The 18,993-nt window shown below is 39.2% G+C and overlaps 2 protein-coding genes across 4 annotated transcripts; one reads left to right on the forward strand and one right to left on the reverse strand.

Annotated features, from left to right (window-relative positions):
• The first annotated feature begins 54 nt into the window (after nt 1–54).
• LOC146574325 (activin receptor type-1B-like) lies at nt 55–10,561 on the forward strand. 2 transcript variants are annotated; one of them, XM_085273908.1, is made up of 9 exons: nt 55–847; nt 3,174–3,419; nt 3,934–4,185; nt 4,294–4,524; nt 4,703–4,870; nt 6,519–6,675; nt 6,800–6,924; nt 7,050–7,180; nt 8,287–10,561. In XM_085273908.1, the coding sequence occupies exons 1-9, from the start codon at nt 781–783 to the stop codon at nt 8,410–8,412; spliced, it is 1,503 nt and encodes a 500-aa protein (XP_085130034.1). In that variant the 5' UTR covers nt 55–780; the 3' UTR covers nt 8,413–10,561. The 2 variants fall into 2 exon arrangements, with proteins under 2 accessions (XP_085130034.1, XP_085130035.1); XM_085273909.1 differs by lacking the exon at nt 55–847 and adding an exon at nt 859–1,072.
• Nucleotides 10,562–10,686: 125 nt separating this feature from the next.
• prkag1 (protein kinase, AMP-activated, gamma 1 non-catalytic subunit) lies at nt 10,687–17,682 on the reverse strand. 2 transcript variants are annotated; one of them, XR_014892459.1, is made up of 14 exons: nt 17,530–17,682; nt 16,433–16,484; nt 16,252–16,352; nt 16,089–16,170; nt 15,935–15,993; nt 15,724–15,769; nt 15,582–15,636; nt 14,239–14,365; nt 13,881–14,046; nt 13,745–13,782; nt 13,441–13,587; nt 12,508–12,607; nt 12,313–12,400; nt 10,687–12,157 (listed from the first exon to the last, which is right to left on the reverse strand). XR_014892459.1 is itself a non-coding variant. In XM_085273911.1 (13 exons), exons 1-12 carry the CDS (start codon nt 17,536–17,538, stop codon nt 12,509–12,511), a joined length of 981 nt encoding a protein of 326 aa, XP_085130037.1. In that variant the 5' UTR covers nt 17,539–17,682; the 3' UTR covers nt 10,687–12,400; nt 12,508. The 2 variants fall into 2 exon arrangements, 1 of the variants encoding a protein (XP_085130037.1); XM_085273911.1 differs by having other exon boundaries at nt 10,687–12,400.
• Nucleotides 17,683–18,993: the final 1,311 nt, after the last annotated feature.

Genomic DNA, 18,993 nt, shown 5'->3' on the forward strand with positions numbered 1-18,993 from the left:
AAACAGAGCATATCTGCACAAACACCTCATACCAACTGTCTAGCACGGTGGTGAGGCCATCTGCGAAATCTTGGCTGAAACTGGGTCATGCATCAGTACAACAATCTCAAACTCAGCAGCAAATCTGCAAACGCATGTCTGAAAAAGAATCAACGTGTTGCAATGACTCAGTCAAAGTTCGGACCTTAACCTGACTTAAATATTGTGGTGGAACCATAGATGAATGCCTGCAAACCTCAATAAAATGAGGCATTGCTTGAAAGAAGAGTGGGCTGTTAAGATGTGAGTCCTAATGCAAAAGACTGCAAAAGACTGGGTCAAATCATTGCTGCTAAAGGTGGCTCTTTATGCAGGACTTCATAGAGTCCAGTGAAAACTTCCTTTTTCACATGACTGTAGATGGATTTCAGCTGTTTGAAATTATAAAAATAAATGAATAAATAAAGGACAGTGAAGATCTATTAGTAGATTTGTTGGGTCTTAAAAGCACAGTGGTTAGTAATTTTATATCAACCAATTTGTAAATATAGCAATTTATAAATATTGTACCAGAGTATTGAAGGCACAGGATGTAACTGCGCAGTCTGCGTGTCTCCATTAAACATCTATCTATAGTTAATCTATAGATAGATAGATGTTACCTCCTCGCTGTCTGCGTGTGTCACTGCCTGCTGCTGGTGGAGCCTCTACACTACTTGCGCTGTCTCACTGTCTACATGACGGCTCACCAGATCCTTGGTTAACAACGTGTTAATGCGATGAACCTGGAATGCATTGATTATGGCTGACCTACGGATGTCACTCGCTGTCCTGGTTGTTCACACTGTCCTATACACAGCCTGCCAGGGTGAGTAACTTACTGTTTGTTTTGTCTGAGGACTGTCGCTACCGCTGTGGAGCCGACGCTCCGCGAAGTTAGCTGCTAGCTAGCGCTAAACTAACCATCATTAACCAGAAAAAAAACAGGTCAAACCTCCTGCTGTCGATACGGGGAGCCTTTCACTGCATGTTTATAAATCATGTTATGTTATCTGTCTATCTATGTTATCTCGTCCACGTCGAGGTTTGTTAGGTGAGTCTGATACAGCAGGTAAAATAGGAGCTCAGGTAGCAGTCTGTTTATACTGAGAGCTACCTTAAACACCAGTTCCTGTATGCGTCCTTTAAAAGCATCCAGGTATCAGGCACCTTTGAAAAAATGGCTTAAAGTGTTGATGCAGAATCGATTTAATGAAATTACTCGTGGGTAGGAGTGATGCGTTGATGAAACTCTGCTAATCTTCTAGCTACAAAGGTAGTAATGTGTGCATTATAGCCTATTGGAGTAATGCTGGACAGTAGGGATTAAATCATGATCATGGGAGCGATTTTGCAATTACTTTATATGGCGCTATTGATGATGTGTATCATAATATGATATAGCCCAACTGGCGTTTAATTGTCCTTAGATGAGATGGTCACATGGGGCATGTCTGCTTTGTGCATTCATCTGAAAATGCTGCTTCACGATGAAGTCTGATGTTCATAATATATTTTCCCTCACATATTGTGTTTCTGCAAAAGTTTATTTTTAATTTATTAGTTTTTAGTATATTGAAATGCTCTAGACAGCAAACTAATGCTAGTTATTGATGTTATTACATTAGAAAATAGTTCCAAAAACTTGGCGGACATTTTTTTCTTGTTTTTTCTTTAACTTGTTGAAAGCTTTCAGTGTGGTTGAAAACAGGAAAATTAAAGTGAACAAAGTCGGTGGCTCAGCCTGCCAAATTCCTGTGCTGATTATGAAGGCTTGTGTCACTGAAAAAAGCAAAGTAGCATGCTTCCATTGTAAATTACTTTACCCACTTGAAAAGTTTTATAGGTAGCCATCTTTGCTTTTGCATTTCTATTTTATTTAATTTTTTTGTCAGACACGGTAGCTTTGTGCCGCTTGACATCTTTGTGGTTTCAAACACAACAATGTATATTAAAATTGTGACATTTCTAGCTTTGGAAAATCTGAAATGTCAGTCTTGTTTCATGTTTAGTCAGCGTTTATCTTCCTTTTTTCTTCTGTGGTTCTTCTATTTCTTGCGTCCAGTATGTGTGGGCATCGTGTGAGTCAGCACTACAAAATACATTGTAGCCCATTATATTTCCCCCTTTATCTCCTGGATGTGTGGCTTTCTTGTTGTTGTTGTTTTTATCAATCCCATCCGGCACACAGGCTGTTGAAAGGTCATTTTCCCACTGAGAATTCCCTGGCAGCTCTTTGAGAATAACTGGAATGCCACATCCCATTCTTGCCTAAATAGCATTACTCCATTTCAGATGAACCCAGTCTCTTGGTTGCCTAATTATACTAAGCGAGTTATTAAAAAAAAAAAGAAAAAACACTCTCCTGCACCTAATGCAATGACTGCACTTTTAACACTTCCTCTACTTCATATTTTTAGCACTTTGCATTGAGATATTTAGTTATGCGGTATATTTTGGTTCGCCATCCTTGGCAGGAAGTAGCCTTAAACAGATCCCCCCACAAACCAGTAAGAAGCCAAAAAGGGAAATAGCTGCATGTTAAACAGCAAAGCTGATCATTTAAAAATATTTAGGCTTTATTTATGGCTTTATAAGTTGTAGTAGATAGTAAAGCTGTATGCCAAATTACCAATACCAATATCAGTTCTTCACAGGTGTACTACATGTACCAAATCATCAAAATCTTCATTACTTTAAGCTCACAGGAAATATAACCACACAGTAACATGTGCTTTCAATCAAACTGCAGCTTTAAAAAGGTGAAAAACAGACCTTTTTTGAATGATTTAAAGTAGTATGTATGTTTCTGAGATTTTCCTGAAGCTGCCTCACCACCCTCTCAAAGCACATTTCCATCATGCAATGTATTTTAGGAGAAGAGTGTGCTTATTTACAGGGCACAGTACCTCCTTTGAGGTGTTTTAATGTCTCCTGACATGCTAAAACCAGCCTACAATCCTCACATATTTGTGTGAGGTTTTGGGACACAGCGGTAAGTCTTCAGGCTGTTGCTGCCCCCTGCTGTGTATTATAGGAGCTGTAAAATTCTCTCTAACTCTTCAGTACTTAAACAGTTTTGTGCCAGCGGGTCACAGTTCGCTTGACTTCATGCAAGCTAATGGTCTTGCAAATGTTTTGCTATGTCTCTTCAGCTCTGTGGTGTAACTGCACCACTCCTCTGTGTAAGAAGTCTGACTTCCAGTGTGAGACCGATGGGGCCTGCACGGCTTCCACCATCTTCAGCAATGGAAAACAGCAGCACAGCCGCGGCTGTATCCCACAGGAAGATCTCGTGCCCCCTGGAAAACCGATCTACTGCCTCGGTGTAGAAGGCTACCTATACACGCAGTGCTGCTACACCGACTACTGCAACAGCATTGACCTCAGAGTACCCACTGGTGAGATTCACATTTAGTTACCTGTACTGTTTATATCACCAATGTCTGTGAAAGTCTGCTGTGCTAAATTAAAATTACATAGTGTTAAATGTCCTGCCTGTTCAGTGATCCCTCCAAAAGAAATCCACATAATATTCCACATTGGGAATCACCAGTAAAATTTAAATCAAAGCTGTGGGAAGTAGGGGGACAGGTTCTAGTCAGCTGTTTGCATATAGCCTTATTGTATTTCTTGACTGTCTTAAAAGACTTTGTAGTTGCAATGAATGCAACTCATTTACTCACATGCGTCTCTACAGAGGTTTAATTATTCTGGTGTCTTGGAGTTAAAATATAGTGTGTATATTTTTCCCAGCTGTGCGGATGAGTTCACTGAAGTTTTGGCTGTTTACCAAACAAAACAGAATAATTTGGATATTTTAAAGAAAATGAGCCTTTACAGGATTAATTTGCAATTACTCTAATTCAATATTTTTGTGATGCTTTTTCTTCCATTCCATTGTGACTCCATCAGAAATCGGGGGAGGCTACGGCCCGGGTGGGACATGGAGGCTCGTGGAACTGGTTGCTGTGATCGCAGGGCCGCTGTTCCTGCTGTGTCTGCTACTGTTGGTGGGTGCGTTCATATATCATTATCACCGGAGGGGCTACAACCACAGGCAAAGGCTGGAGGTGGAGGATCCGTCCTGTGACCATCTCTACCTGGCCAAAGACAGATCCCTGGAGGATCTCCTTTGCAATCTATCCACGTCTGGTTCAGGCTCTGGTCAGTACGCAGTTTGGTGGTGGAACTGCAGCCTGACAGTCATGTTGTGGATCTTCATCAGCTGGTATCTAGTAATCTTTTTCTATTGTCATTTTTTTTTCTGGGCAGGTCTCCCTCTCTTTGTCCAGCGGACTGTAGCCAGAACAATCGTCCTGCAGGAGATCATTGGTAAGGGGCGTTTTGGGGAGGTGTGGCGAGGACGCTGGAGGGGTGGCGACGTGGCTGTGAAGATTTTCTCATCCAGGGAAGAGCGCTCCTGGTTCCGTGAGGCTGAAATCTACCAGACGATCATGCTTCGCCATGAAAACATCTTGGGCTTTATAGCTGCTGACAACAAAGGTGCAACCCAGTTATATGCAATATTTAATTTATTTAGTCAAAGAAACACAGTTCATCTTTTCAGCAGTTTACAAGACCTTATTATGCATTTTTGTTTCACTGTGCTGTATAATAACTAGTTATCCTAAAGTAAAATGATCATTTCTCGAGTATCTTCATTTATATGTCTCTCCCTTAGACAACGGGACGTGGACTCAGCTGTGGTTGGTGTCAGATTACCACGAGTACGGCTCTCTGTTTGACTACCTAAACCGCTACTCCGTCACTACCGAGGAAACGATCAAACTGGCACTATCAGCTGCGAACGGCCTCGCACATCTGCACATGGAGATTCTTGGAACGCAAGGTAGTGTTTGTTATTCTATTGTGTAATCATGTTAATTCTATTTATGTGTCCTAGATTACACTTTCAGTAAATATGCAGTTTTTTACGTATGTTTCAGGTACTACATGTAAACTTCTGCCTTGAGTAAATAGCCTTCCTTGTTCTTCTGTATTGTGGCTGTGTTTGGAGTCTTTGTCATAAGATGATCAAGACACCTCCCTGATAGTATTGTTTTAGATAAAGAGTCTCTTTCCTGTACAGCCACAGTCACAGTAATGACGCAGTAACACAGAGGCAGGTCAAGTTTACTTTCTCATTTATACTCACCAGCCAGGCAAACCTGTTCAGGTGTTCCATATCTCCATATCTAATCAGCCAATTACATGGCTCGACTGCATGCATTTAGGCATGTAGACATGCTGAAGTTCAAAGTCTTTTAACATGGCATGGTCAGATGGGCTGGTCTGAGTATTTCAGAAACTGCTGACCTGCTGGGGATTTCCCACACAAACATCTCTATAGTTTACAGAGAATGGTGTGAAAAAAGAGAAACAATACAGTGAGCAAGACATTTGGAAGAAAATGTCTGGTTGATGCTGGAGGACCGAGGAGAATGGCCAGACTGCTCTCAGCTAATAGGAAGGAAAAAGTAATTCAAATAATCATGTATTACAGCCAATGTGTGCAACTTTCAATGCACAACGCGTCAAACATTAAAGCAGGAAACTGAGGCCACATTACACACTGGCTCAACAAAATTGCACAATAGAAAAACAGGAGATTAATTTCATTAATTTCATGAATGTGTGATCATGTGATCTGTCATATCAGTATGGACAAACATTTCTGAGGAGTGTTTTACTGCACCTTGTTGAATCTGTCACACAAAGAATTAAGGAAGTTCTGAAAGTAAAAGGGCCAACCCAGGACTAGGAAGGTGTACCTAATAATTTGTCTGGTAAATGTATTCATGTAGAAACGACTGGCAGTTCAGAACATCAGTTTTCTGACTTATGTTTAAACTGGTATGCTGTAATTCAGTTTCATAAGCCAGTGAATTTAAGCATTGCTTGTGTGCACCTCCCTTACACTCTGTGCATATCTGCGTTATCAAAAAGTGCTTTGATCAACACCTTTTATCACTTCCACAGTAGTTTTAACTTTGCCTCCCCCAGCCACAGACAGGAAAAAGGCATCGGGCGTTGACAGCTGGACTTTTCCGTTTTTTGCAAGACTCTGACGTAACTGGCTTGAGTCAACAGACTATGTCACAACCTGATATTTAAATGTTACTCACAGAGATTGTGCACTGACAAAGGTGACTGTGATATTTTGTAATGTTTTGCATATTTTGGTTAATCAAAGAACAATGTTTTTTTGTTGAATGGGCGTGTAAGCCGTGTTAAGTTACAAAACAGCTGCTTTTCAGTGATTTATGTTCCATTTTTTTAAGGCTTGGTCTCACCTATACTTATCTTTGAACATTTTTCTCTGTTGAGTCTGCTTGATCATAAATTGTTGCAAAAGTGGAGGAGTAATTCTAACTTGTAGTAAATGAAAGTTTAAAAAAATGGTACTTGCACGAACAGGCTCTATTTTCATGTTGACAAAACAATTAGATGCAGAAGAAAGTATTAACAAGTGACTGTTTTCCTTCATGTCATGATAGGAAAGCCAGGCATCTCCCATAGAGACTTGAAGTCCAAGAACATCCTGGTGAAGAAGAACTGCACCTGTGCCATTGCCGACCTGGGCTTGGCTGTCCGTCACGACTCTGCCACGGATACGATCGACATCGCGCCCAATCAGAGAGTGGGAACCAACAGGTCTTTCTCATCTGCTGACTTAACGCTGACCATCGTTTCTCACAGATATCTTCTGACATCTTTCCCAGAATATCCCTTTATCCTTTACGCCAGCACAAACCAGGACTGTGTTTATGTTCCCCAGGTACATGGCCCCAGAGGTTCTCGATGAGACCATAAACACAAGACACTTCGAATCATTCAAATGTGCTGACATCTACGCTTTAGGCCTGGTCTACTGGGAAATTGCACGCCGCTGTAACAGTGGAGGTTGGACTCTCTTTGTTTTCTCTTCGGATACTTGAACTGCCTTGTTTGTTGTTGTTATTTTTTTCCTCTCGTTGGATATGCCAGAGACGGCACTGATCTGACCTCACACTATTCTGTGTTATCAGGTATCCATCAAGAATACCAGCTGCCCTACTATGATCTGGTACCGTCTGACCCGTCCATAGAGGAGATGAGAAAAGTGGTGTGTGACCAAAAGCTTCGACCCAATATTCCAAATTGGTGGCAGAATTACGAGGTATGAAAATTAAGTTCAAATCGAACTAAAATCTGCACTTACATCAGAAAGATCTTACTTTTGCAGTTTGGGCCTTTATTTATATTTCTAATTATAACATTGCATTCATCATCTTAAACTAACAGTGTAACCTCCACTTAGGTTCTTTGCTTGTGGTGTTTCTGAACTACACTGTTGGCTTTGTTACAGCTAGGACAACACATAATAGAGTTCATTCATTTCCAAGATTCACTAGTTTGTGAGTCTTTTAGTAATTTCTGTGCAGCTCCATGTGTAGCGTGATAAAGCATAGTTTCCCCCACCAGAGAGCAATGATTACTTTAGTTTGTTAGACTGAGGCCACACCTCTTTATCTTTAAATACACACATTTGTGAAAGAGGTAAAGAGAGCTCACTAAATTCCAGTGTAGTACTGTAACAGGATGCTAACAGTCAATTCATGAAATCAGCTGTAAGTGGTATCATAGCAAAGTGGATGCATTTAGGAACTACAGCAGCTCAGCCGCAGAGTGGCAGACCATGTAGAGTTACAGAGCAGGGTCACCAAGAGCTCTTCAGCAGAAAAACTGTGCATTAGGGGCTTCGTGGCATGGGTTTGCATGGCTAAGCAGAACGTGTGGAGGCACTCTGGTATTTTTGTTTGCATACATTGCAAATCTTGATCACAGTTCCCAAAAAATCCACATTTGTTGAGATTTTTTTTTAAGCCAATCATGAAAACTTTTTAAGTTTAAATGATATTTTTCACAATGATCTTATGTTTTTGTTTCAGTTTGTTATATATATTTCCGTGTTGCCTTTTCCGTAATGTGTACAGATCATTGGTGATCTGCATTCATGCTGAATCTGATAGCCCAAACTACAAAAATAAGACCCAGAATGAAATAAACCGGGTTATTATTAAAACTGCTTTTCTACATTGTTTTGATTCTTATTAGTGTTTTATGTGAATGAATTAGGGTAATCTGATACTTGTATTCTTCAGTATAAAGTAGCACTCAAATGCTGTTCATAGAGTGTCTGAACTACTTTGTGTCATCACCACCATTATTTATATTGCAATACAAGCTCTTAAGCCTTACTGGTGTTTTCCTTGTGCTTATCAGGCCTTGCGGATCATGGGTAAAATCATGAGGGAGTGTTGGTATGCTAACGGAGCTGCACGCCTGACGGCCTTGCGCATAAAAAAGACGCTGTCCCAGCTCAGCATTCAGGAGGACATTAAAATCTGAGCATGTGTGAGACAGCAGAGCACTGAAGAGGACCCGGCCCCTCCATCCAGACTGAGAGGAAGGGGTCGGGCCTTCTAAAGAGATGGCACAATGAAGAGTGGCACTTTGTAAAATTTTACCGCACAGACACTTCTGTCAGGTTTGAAACCACTTTATTTCTGACAAACCCTACCTCGCTTTACCCAGCCAAAACATACAGGAACACCTTCCCTGTCTCATCCTTAGCTCCCGCTGCCAAACCTCGCCCTCTTTCCTCACCCTGTACACTGCACTAACAGTTTCCTGAATTTCTTGTGTATGCAGTCATTAACAGCACATGTACTTAACCAAGTTACATTTTAAAAATCAGTTGCTGGTGTTTTATTGTTTCAAAGTGTGTTGACAGTAATTATTAGTTAGTAAACAGCATTTGCTTGTTTTGTCTTAGCAGAAGAGCATTAACTCATTTATACTGATTCTGTTATATCAGTAATTGAACACTGTGCGGGAGCTTGTGGGCTATCTGTGTAGGTTAATTCCTGCCATACCTGCAGCATTCAAAGGAAGATTTTATTGATACCAGTGTCATAGAGATCAGGACTCCTGGTACCCTTCAGCCCAGGAGAAATGAGGCCTGCACAGTTTTTCATTCTCTCAGAGTCTGAACACAGTGCAGAAACAAATAGAAAAAAGACTGTGGGGGACTCCTTTGTGAGTTTGTTATGAGATTGAAATGATTGCTAATAGGAACAGATAAGCTGTGAGTAATATTTACATTTCCTGATTCCTGACATATTGCATTGCTTAGAAATCCTTTAGCACAAATAATTCACCTGATTTTAGTCTGTTCACATTTAGAAAAGTACATATTTAGGAATTATTAAACATCACTAGGATGAAGAGCAGCAGCTACTGCTGACTTTGATCTTCATTAGCTTCAGACCACTCACGTAAAATACAAGATGCATGCAGATCCATGTGTTGTATGTTAGTATCATAGTCTCCTGTTATGAATGCATAACCTCAGATAAGCTTGTATACACAACATTCAGATATTACACTGCCCCTTGAGTGCAGTCCAGAATCCATGTTTAAGCTCATATTTTATACTCTTACAGCATGTCAGAGGTTTTTTTTTTCCCCCCAGGGCACTTTCCTCCTGATCAAGTATATTTACTGCACTGCACATACACTAGCCTTTTAAGGTGATACTTCAGTTTAGGTCTGAGTGTGTTTTTAGATGACTTTTTTAGCCTTTTTTTTTTTTTTTTGTAAAGACAAATATTTACCAAATTACTTTGTGACCTGTGAAGTAACATCATTGTAGTTGTCAGGTGACCTGCTTATAGTACTTTATTACTGCCAAGCAGTATAAGTTAAATTCATATTTCTTTCTGTGCCCCCGTACCCCCATCATGCTATACCTCCTTAATGTGCATATTTTGCCTTATGTATATCACTTCACTCTTAACATTGTCAGAAATCACTGCATTTTTTTTTATGTATTCAGGAAAAATGTGCACTTTCTGTCTTGAGCTGTATGCAGATTCTGCAGGTACTGTTTGCATGTATTCATGTGAAGTCTGACAGACCAATTGTGCACTACTACTGACCTCGCTGCATTAACACCAACCTTTTCTCAGAATCATCTCCGGCCACGGCCTCCAGTGTTTAAAATCACGCCACTGAAAACGAGAATGTTTACACAAATCATGCCAGTCAGATGACCTACCTTTCTGACTGAAAATTGTAAAGATAATTTTGCTTTTCTTTAATCTCTGGGAGAAAGAAGTGTTGAAACTAAATACTGCTGAAATGCCTTCGTGTTAGCTCACATTTTTTTTCCAACCTGTGTTGTTTTTTTTAAAAAGACCGGGGAGCTCTACTGAATGTGAAGCATATTTATACTTTCTTTGTTTGCCTTACAACTTAAAAGTGAATATTGCGTTCAGTGTTTTTAATACTTCGGTGTCTGTATCCCTTTGAAGGAACGCTGGAGTGAGAGTCAAAACAAAACAAATAACAAAAAAAAATATATATATATATAGGTATTATATTACATGTTGTAAAACTCTGTTTATGTTATTGAAATTATTCTACTTAAAAAAAATCCTTCAGGACAATTATCATGTAACATTCAACACAAATGTAATAAATTCAGTCATTTTCCTATGTGGTGTCCTATTTCATTTTCGTCACCCTCCCCACTCAAAGAAATATTTTTATACTCAAAGGGGGTCGAGGATTGTATTCATGTGAGAAATTAGCCACTGAAAAAGTTAGAATAAATACAAGCACTCTTAAAGAACCTTTATTGCTCATTGTTTAAATTATAATATCACTGTAGATTAGTACAAAAACTGTGCAGTTACATAGTTGTACACAATCCATTTCACATATCCTAAAACAGGAAGTGTGACATGTTCCTCACTTTATCTTCTTTAGAAAATAGAAAACGCTGGTATGTAGTGATTTTGATAAAGTCAGTCCTCTAAACGCAAAAAAACCCATAAAAACTACATAAACCTATAACAGCCGATGTTCTGACACAGTAAATAAATCACATCAACACAACACAGAACAAAGAAAACAAAAGTAGAATAACTGAAAGTAATGGTCAAATTAACAAAGTAGGACTGTTTTTTTAACAGAATGAGATTTTGGAGCACTGAAGCCATAAGCAGATCCCTTTACAACTAATAATGACACCGGGGGGGGGGGGGTGTGTGTGTGTGTGTGTGTGTGTGTGGGGGGGGTGGTGTCTCTTGAGTAAAGTATAGAATCCATTACACATGCAGTTATAAGACAACACACTAAAATGGCAAAATATAACACCTATAAATATCCGGAGACAAGCACTCAAAGAGGATACAGCACAGTTAATGGTTGTCTTCAACAGCAAATTCATTTTAGACTTCACTCTAAGTGCTCTTCCAGGTTTGCTTCGTGGCTGTCTGGCTACACAACAGATTGAACTCTGAGGCCTTGGATTCTTTACAGAAACCTCATTCAGGTGTTTTGGGGGAAACTTATCAGGCCAAATAATGGTTCATTCTTAACTGAAAGGTACTGAGTGGCTGTATCCACTGCATCATGCTGATACTCGAGTAGAAAGGGCAGTCTAAGGCTGCACACCTCCACCAAAGCTTTCATCCAGATAATTTTTTTTTTTAAACCAAATGAGTTTGAAAGGTCAGTGATTTTTATGTTGGCCCCAGTTTTATATATCAAGTAAAGGGGAACGGGTCACAAAACCTTGGTGGAGGTAACTACTCAATAAGTCTTTGCACATTGGAAGGGTGAAGTGGTTCAAATTGAATATGGTAGTTTGTATGTATGTATGTATGTATTTATTTTACCAGCATTTATATAATCAAGTTAACTGAATGAGGAGTAATATCAATAACATCATACTACTACTTACTTAATCAGAGAACAAGGCTCAGAAAAGGCTCTGATGTGTTAAGAGAGTGCTGATCAATCCAAGCTGCACAGTTCAAAATCACCCTATTGACAGGCTTTATCTGTGTAGATTTCAGCTTTAGATCAGAAGAAAAGTGATGCCAGCAAAAGGCAAAACAGGAAAATCAGTTTTCCTGTGAGGTTACAGACTATTTTATTATTGGAAATGTCTAACTGTCCTATATGTTGCTGGGTATTCCTGAGCAGCTACAGCTCCCCTCCAGAGGATTCTTGTGCTTCTGCATCTTTCTTGGTTTTCCAGTGACTCAAAATTTGGCTCAATTTACAGGAGGTTCTGTATAAGCTGTAGAACCAAAAAAATATTTTATATAGTTTAAAATTCACAATATTTTGGTTTCTGTAGACAAATAGAATTATTCATGGGTAAATTACAAAAAAAACAAAACAAACAAAAATTATTGATAGAACTTCCATTTGCTGTCATAATTCCCCTCTTACAGGCTTGGTTATCTCCTCTCCTATGCTCTGGTGTCACCTTTAAAATGTGCAGCCTTTCATTTTTTTGAGTAACTTTTCCAATTTGTCCCTGTAGGCAGAAAAATCAAATAATCACTTCAAGTTTATGTTCAGTGAATCCCCCTTATATAAAAAAAATAAAAAAATAGGTAGGCTTCAGTACAGAAGTGTACGTACTCTATTCTCTATCTGTAAGCACTAAGGCTTGGAGGATATCCGAAAGGGAGACGATTCCCTTCACCACCTCGTGCTCATCCACTACCACCAGCCTGTGCACCTGCAGGGAACACAAGAACATCGTTGGTGTTACACTTATCTCAGCAAGGTACCATTTTTACATAAGGAACGTGGAGAGAAACTGGTGTAAGACAAACTGTACACAGACAGCAGCTTTGATAGCAGAAGTAACAAAGAGTTGTTTTTTTTTAATATGATTTCAAATTATGTTTTGAAACAATTATGACAAGAGGTGTGCACACAAATACCACACAAAAAGGCCCCGGCATGGATTCAAATGCAGGATGTTCTTGCTGTGAGGCAAACGGGGGTGTGCTATTATTTATTATGGTGCTGATTTTTTTTAATGTATACTTAGTTCTTTAACTGAGTAGTTTGGAATAAATCACAAATTTAACAATACCTATTTTGTCCATCTACATGGCCTTGCTGCAAACCCTCGGTTTATCCTCTTTTTGAAACAATGTAGTAATATGCTAATTAGACATGTGGTAATACTGATTATAATCCTAATCCTCATTCATCTCATAGTGAGCCTTGATACAGCCTCTGAATTTCTCCTCTGCCTGAAACAAACAGCTTTAGCATCTTTCCCTTTAAGGCCACCCTCTCTTTGAGAGAATACTTTTACCTAAACTGACCTCAATATTTTAAACTTTTATATTATATAGATGGAAAGAGAACATAATGAAAGGCATAATAAGTCCCCTTTTAATGAATATTTAATTTTTCCTACAGCTGCAGTGACAAAACACTGAAAGTTAAAGCTCAAAATCTGCTACTCAGATTATGCATGATAAGGAGCTTAAATAGTGGATGATTGACACATGCAGTAGATAATGTGAACAAATAATGTGTACATCCTCTTCTCACCTCAGCCTCCACCAGTCTGTTGATAATGGCCTCGAGGGTGTCATGCCTGTTGCATGTCAGCACTCCTTCAAAGTACTGTGAGCGATGCTGCAAGGCTTTGGTCACCGTCACATCCAGGTTGTTGTACGTCTTCTCTGCTGCTAGATTCTGTAAAAAGACATGCTCTTATATGATGCTTCTAATGCATTGTTCATGATTTACTGTCATCATAAAAGTGCATTTATGGTGTCACAGACAGCACAATGTGCCCTGTCAGATGGTGGTGAGACACCTAAACAGCATGCAGTGAGTGCTTATAACTTACTATAACATCAAATTTTGAGTAAATGTCCACCACTCGACCTGCGAGACAGACACAGCACAATGGAGCATAAAATTCAAGATTTCTGAGATGGTTAATGGAAAACCAACAGGGGCATCATTTCAGTCAGTCCTCATACCTTTGTCATCAACAACAGGGAGCGCTGACACTCTCTGCTCAACAAAAATACCCAGAGCTGTGTAGAGCGGTGTGTCTGCACGGACCACTGCTATGTTCTTGAAAGTCCCGATATTCAGTTCTTCTAAAGTTTGCCTCAAGAACGAGGGTTTTGGCATCTCTGCTATCTGAAAACATAACAAGCATTTTAGATAACTGAATAAAAACTGTGGGTGTTTTAGTTAAGGAAATGAGATATTCCCAGACTACTTAACTGCAGACTCTTCTCTATTCAAAACAAAAATGAAGATGGCAGATGATTTAAAGTACTTAATGCAGCTGCAGTGTGGTGAGGAGGTGAGGAGCCCCGGGGGACTTACAAAAAGCTTCAAGAACTTGAGAATCCTCTTGTGTGTGAGAATATAGAGCGTGTTCCCCGTCAGCGGGTCAATTACAGGCAATCTGTGAATCTTGTTCTTCAGCAGAGATGACACAGCATCGTACAAACTGTAACACAGAAAGTTAGTTAAAGTTATTTAGTCTGCTAAATGAGACAGAAAACGACTGAATAAAATATTATGAAGAGACACATTGATGAGCAACTTTATTAGTTACACCTGTTCAGCTGCTCATTAATGCAATTATCTAGTCAGCCAATCACATGGCAGCAGCTCAATGCATGTAGACAGATTTTACTCTGAACACTGCATGTTTGTTAGCATTTCAGAAACTGGTTATCTAATGGGATTTTCCTGCACAGACATATCTAGGGTTTTTTAATAATTAAAAAAAAAACAAAAAAAAAAACACAACACTAAAAAGGTGAAAAATGCCTCGGTGATGCCAGAGGTCAGAGGAGAATGGCCAGACTGCCTCAAGCTGATAGGAAGGTAAGAGTAACTCAAACAAACACTTTCTGCATACCAACCAAAGTATGCAGAAGAAAATCCCTGAACACACAACACACTGAAGCTTAAAGCAGAAAACACTGAAAACATCTGGAGCATCGAGAGATGAAAAATATAACAAAGATCGTCCATGACTGCCGAACAGCTAGAATCCAATATCAGACAAGAATGAGACAACATTCCTCTTCTAAAAGTCCAGCAGCTTGTCTCCTCTGTTTCCAAACTGTTGTGAAAATGAGAGGCAATGATGCAACAATGGTGTTATATAGCCCTTTAAACCGCCAATCATGTGTTTTATTGTGAATCTCAGCCCATCACCACTTGCCCTATTTTTTGTTGTTGTCGGTTTTTTGGGGGGTGAAGGGGGGTGGAGGGGTTACTTTATTTTTTAGTTATTTGATTTGTATGCGAGTGTTGTGTTTATATGATTATTTGTGCAAAATGTGAATACAAAGAAGAAAAGACACACTTTTTCAAAAAAAAAAAAAAAAAAAAAAAAAAGGACGCTACACATAGCTAAATATGGCCATGTCCCAACATTTGAGATGCGTTGTTGACATCGAATTCAAAATTATTGTGGGTGGGTTTGCCATGTTTGGCAAACACGCATTTCATTCGTTTTTATTTAGATTTCAACACAGGATCCCAAGGTTTGGGGGAATCGAGGTTGTATACTCTAGCCTTTCCTTCTCAATAGTATATCTATGCAAAGTGATTCTGGTCAACAAACTAACATCCAAAGGGACTTTTCAGAGTTTAATATTATAGTGCAAATAAGCATTCACAAACTTAAAATAGCACATTCTGTTACTTACCTTGCATTAGGAGATATGCTAACCAGGGGCTTGAAAGAGTCTTGAAGATACACCTCTATTGGAAATAAGAAAAGACAAATATGAATTTTCCCTTTAAGATATTACAAGTACATTATGTTACATATTAATAAAGGATTTTCACCTCTCCAGGTTTCAATTTTGTGCTCTTCCAACTCATATATCTGAACCTGAAAATTTACAATAAGTGAATGGAGGGATCAAGTAATGCAGAAACGAAGAGAAAGTGCATGTTTGACCAAAAATAAGGTAAAATATACATAACTAAAACAACCGTGGATGGAGTTTAAGTTTGAGATTTAATTGGTTACATCTATTCAGTGTCTACATCTTACCAATGGAGATTTGTAATAGCGATGAAGAATGTTAATGAAGTCTGTGATGGTTAGCATACCTGCAGAGCAGAAACAGGAGTCCATTATTATTCAACTTCTTTTTTTCTTTTTTTTTACTTTTAGTGCAACAGAGCCAAATGAAAGTTACTCTTACCAACGAAACACTGCTTCTTGCTATCCCATAAAGGCGCAGCTCGCACCCCGTTAGAAACAAGAGCAAAAAAGGCCTTTTTCACCTGAGGATGAATTGCACAACAGATTAAAGCTATACTAGATCATGAAAAATATATGTATTTAATTTAGGGCTTTTGTTTTACCTGAAGTGATGTATCAAACACAACTAATTTGGAGCTGGTGGGCACAAGGTCATAACAACGATGGGACTTCATAAACCTGGTGTACACATTGTGTTCTGGATCTACAGGAATGAGAATCAGCTGTCACTATTTTCTAAAAATAACTTTCCCAGCATGACAGACTGTGTTGCAAGCCCCTTACCTTCAATGACTGGGTCCTTCTTGCTCTCAAGATCATCAATAGTTACTGGAATCTGAAAGATAACGTTTATATCACCAAATGAAGTAATATTTTTTGGTTGCGTTCTATTATATCACACCAATATTGCTCTGACGCTACAACACTTTATTTTATACATTTTAATATTTACAATTTTTGGGGCACAAAAGAGATACATCCATACAAAGCATTTCTAGAAATAACCTGATATTTCTAGAAGTGGTTATTTCTAGAAAAATGGTTGTGTTTATGTAAAGTTTCACAACCTGATATATTGGGTAAGATGTGGGAATGTCTGTTTTTGACATGCACGACAAAGTCAGATCTGAAGTTTATTGTTTGTTTTAAAGAAGTTTATCGTAGCTGATGTCGGAAAAAAGTTTAAAGACCGTAAGAAGTACAGCCCAATGAGTCCTCTGATAAACATGTATTCACTGGAAGTGTCGCTGACAGGTCAGCTGTTTCCAGAGGAGTCATGAAAACCACGAAAATGTGAACAGTTTCATTGTTTATGACTTGACTCTGAGACGTGGGTAACTGTACTTTAACACCGAGCCATAGACTGCACTTAAGCAGCTGGCTAAACATCAAACAGTATAACTTTGCAGTCAAATAAGATCCTCTGTAATTAGTGAGATAATTTTGTGATTTCTAGGTGTCCAAAAAGACTCGGTTACACTGACAAGTAACGAAACTTTGGAAAATAAATAAATAAATAAATACTATAACAGAAAGGTTAGCGGAGTATTACCTAGCCTGTCAGTCAGTTGACATTACTGAGCCTGTCGAGGTGACTTTCTATTTACGCTAAGGCTCTTAAGCTGCGTCATTATGTCGCGTATTGTTACATTTGACTGGTAATTGTGACAGGTACCGGGACTGATAATTATATCCGTTTTCCTGACAACTGACTAAGCGCAATAATAAGCGGGTTGGCCCCAACGACCACTCCACCAAGAATTTGCTCGCTAGCTAGCTTGTACCGTTAGCATGCTTCAAAAAGTCGGGTAAGTTCATTTGGTTTAAACGTGAGAAAGCTGGGTGGAAAACCTCTCTGTATATGCAAGCTACTAACTTACACACTCCATGTTCCATTCGCTGATTCGCTTCTCTGTAGCCGGTTTCGTGTGCAGCTCTCCAAACCTCGAAGGTCTTCCGCTAACTAACTAACAACGATCAGCATGAATGGTTGTGTTGTCTCTGCCGTAATTGCCGTAATATTGCCGCACTCCAGGGATGTCATTTTAGCTCTGAAGCAGGTAGCGCTCAGGAGTAAAGAATTTGTAGTTTGTTTTATTATTGTGTAAATAAAAAAGCGTTTAGGAGTCCTATGGAATATTACTTTTAAGGAAAACTGAAAAATTCCCCAACTATTTAGAGTTACTCTGTTGTCTTGGAACTCTTGCATTCAGATGCTACGTAAAGTTTGGTTGAACAAAAAAAAGTTAACGCTTAAGAAAATCTTCTCTAGTGCTTTTTGGCTCAGACAACTTCAAAAAAATAAAAAAAGGTTTTGGTTGATAAGGTATATTCAGGTATATACAGTAATATGTGGGACTCAGCCACTATTGAGCAGGATGAAGATGGGAAATTGGGGACATTGGTAAATATTGAAAAAACTGGCTGAGAAAATATGTGAGTCTTCTCAGTTTCAGTTTCAGAGCAGAATAATTAGAAGCAGCATAACCTCTAACATATAACAATAATACTATATAATAAAAGAAGAAAGTAGACTATACACGTCACAAGCATCTCTCTCTCACACACACACACACGTACAGGATGGGCCATTTATATGGATACACTGTAATAAAACGGGAATGGTTGGTGATATTAAAGTCCTGTTTGTGGCACATTAGTATATGTGAGGGGGCAAACTCCTCAAGATGGGTGGTGACCATGGTGGCCATTTAGAAGTCGGCCATCTTGGATACAACTTTTGTTTTTTTTTCAATAGGAAGAGGGCCATGTGACACATCAGACTTATTGGTAATGTCACAAGAAAAACAATGGTGTGCTTGGTTTCATCCAGTATCCGTAGTTTCAGGTGCTGTACATCTCGTATCTTCACACTATAGACAATTGCCTTCAGATGACCCCAAAGATAAAAGTCTAAGGGGGTCAGATCGGGAGACCTTGGGGGCCATTCAACTGGCCCACGACGACCAATCCACTTTCCAGGAAACTGTTCATCTAGGAATGCTCGGACCTGGCACCCATAATGTGGTGGTGCGCCATCTTCTGGAAAAACTCAGGGAACGTGCCAGCTTCAGTGCACAAAGAGGGAAACACATCATCATGTAGCAATTTCAAATATCCAGTGGCCTTGAGGTTTCCATTGATGAAGAATGGACCCACTATTGTTGTACCCCATATACCAAACCATCACTTTTGTTGTTCCAACAGTCTTGGAGGGATCCATCCAATGTGGGTTAGTGTCAGACCAATAGCGGTGGTTTTGTTTGTTAACTTCACCGTTCACATAAAAGTTTGCCTCATCACTGAACAAAATCTTCTGCATGAACTGAGGGTCCTGTTCCAAT

Source organism: Mchenga conophoros, linkage group LG5 (assembly GCF_057382185.1).
Source record: "Mchenga conophoros isolate Kocher_MC1m ecotype Shallow Benthic linkage group LG5, M_conophoros_male_GT1.1, whole genome shotgun sequence".
Taxonomy (NCBI): Eukaryota; Metazoa; Chordata; class Actinopteri; order Cichliformes; family Cichlidae; genus Mchenga; species Mchenga conophoros.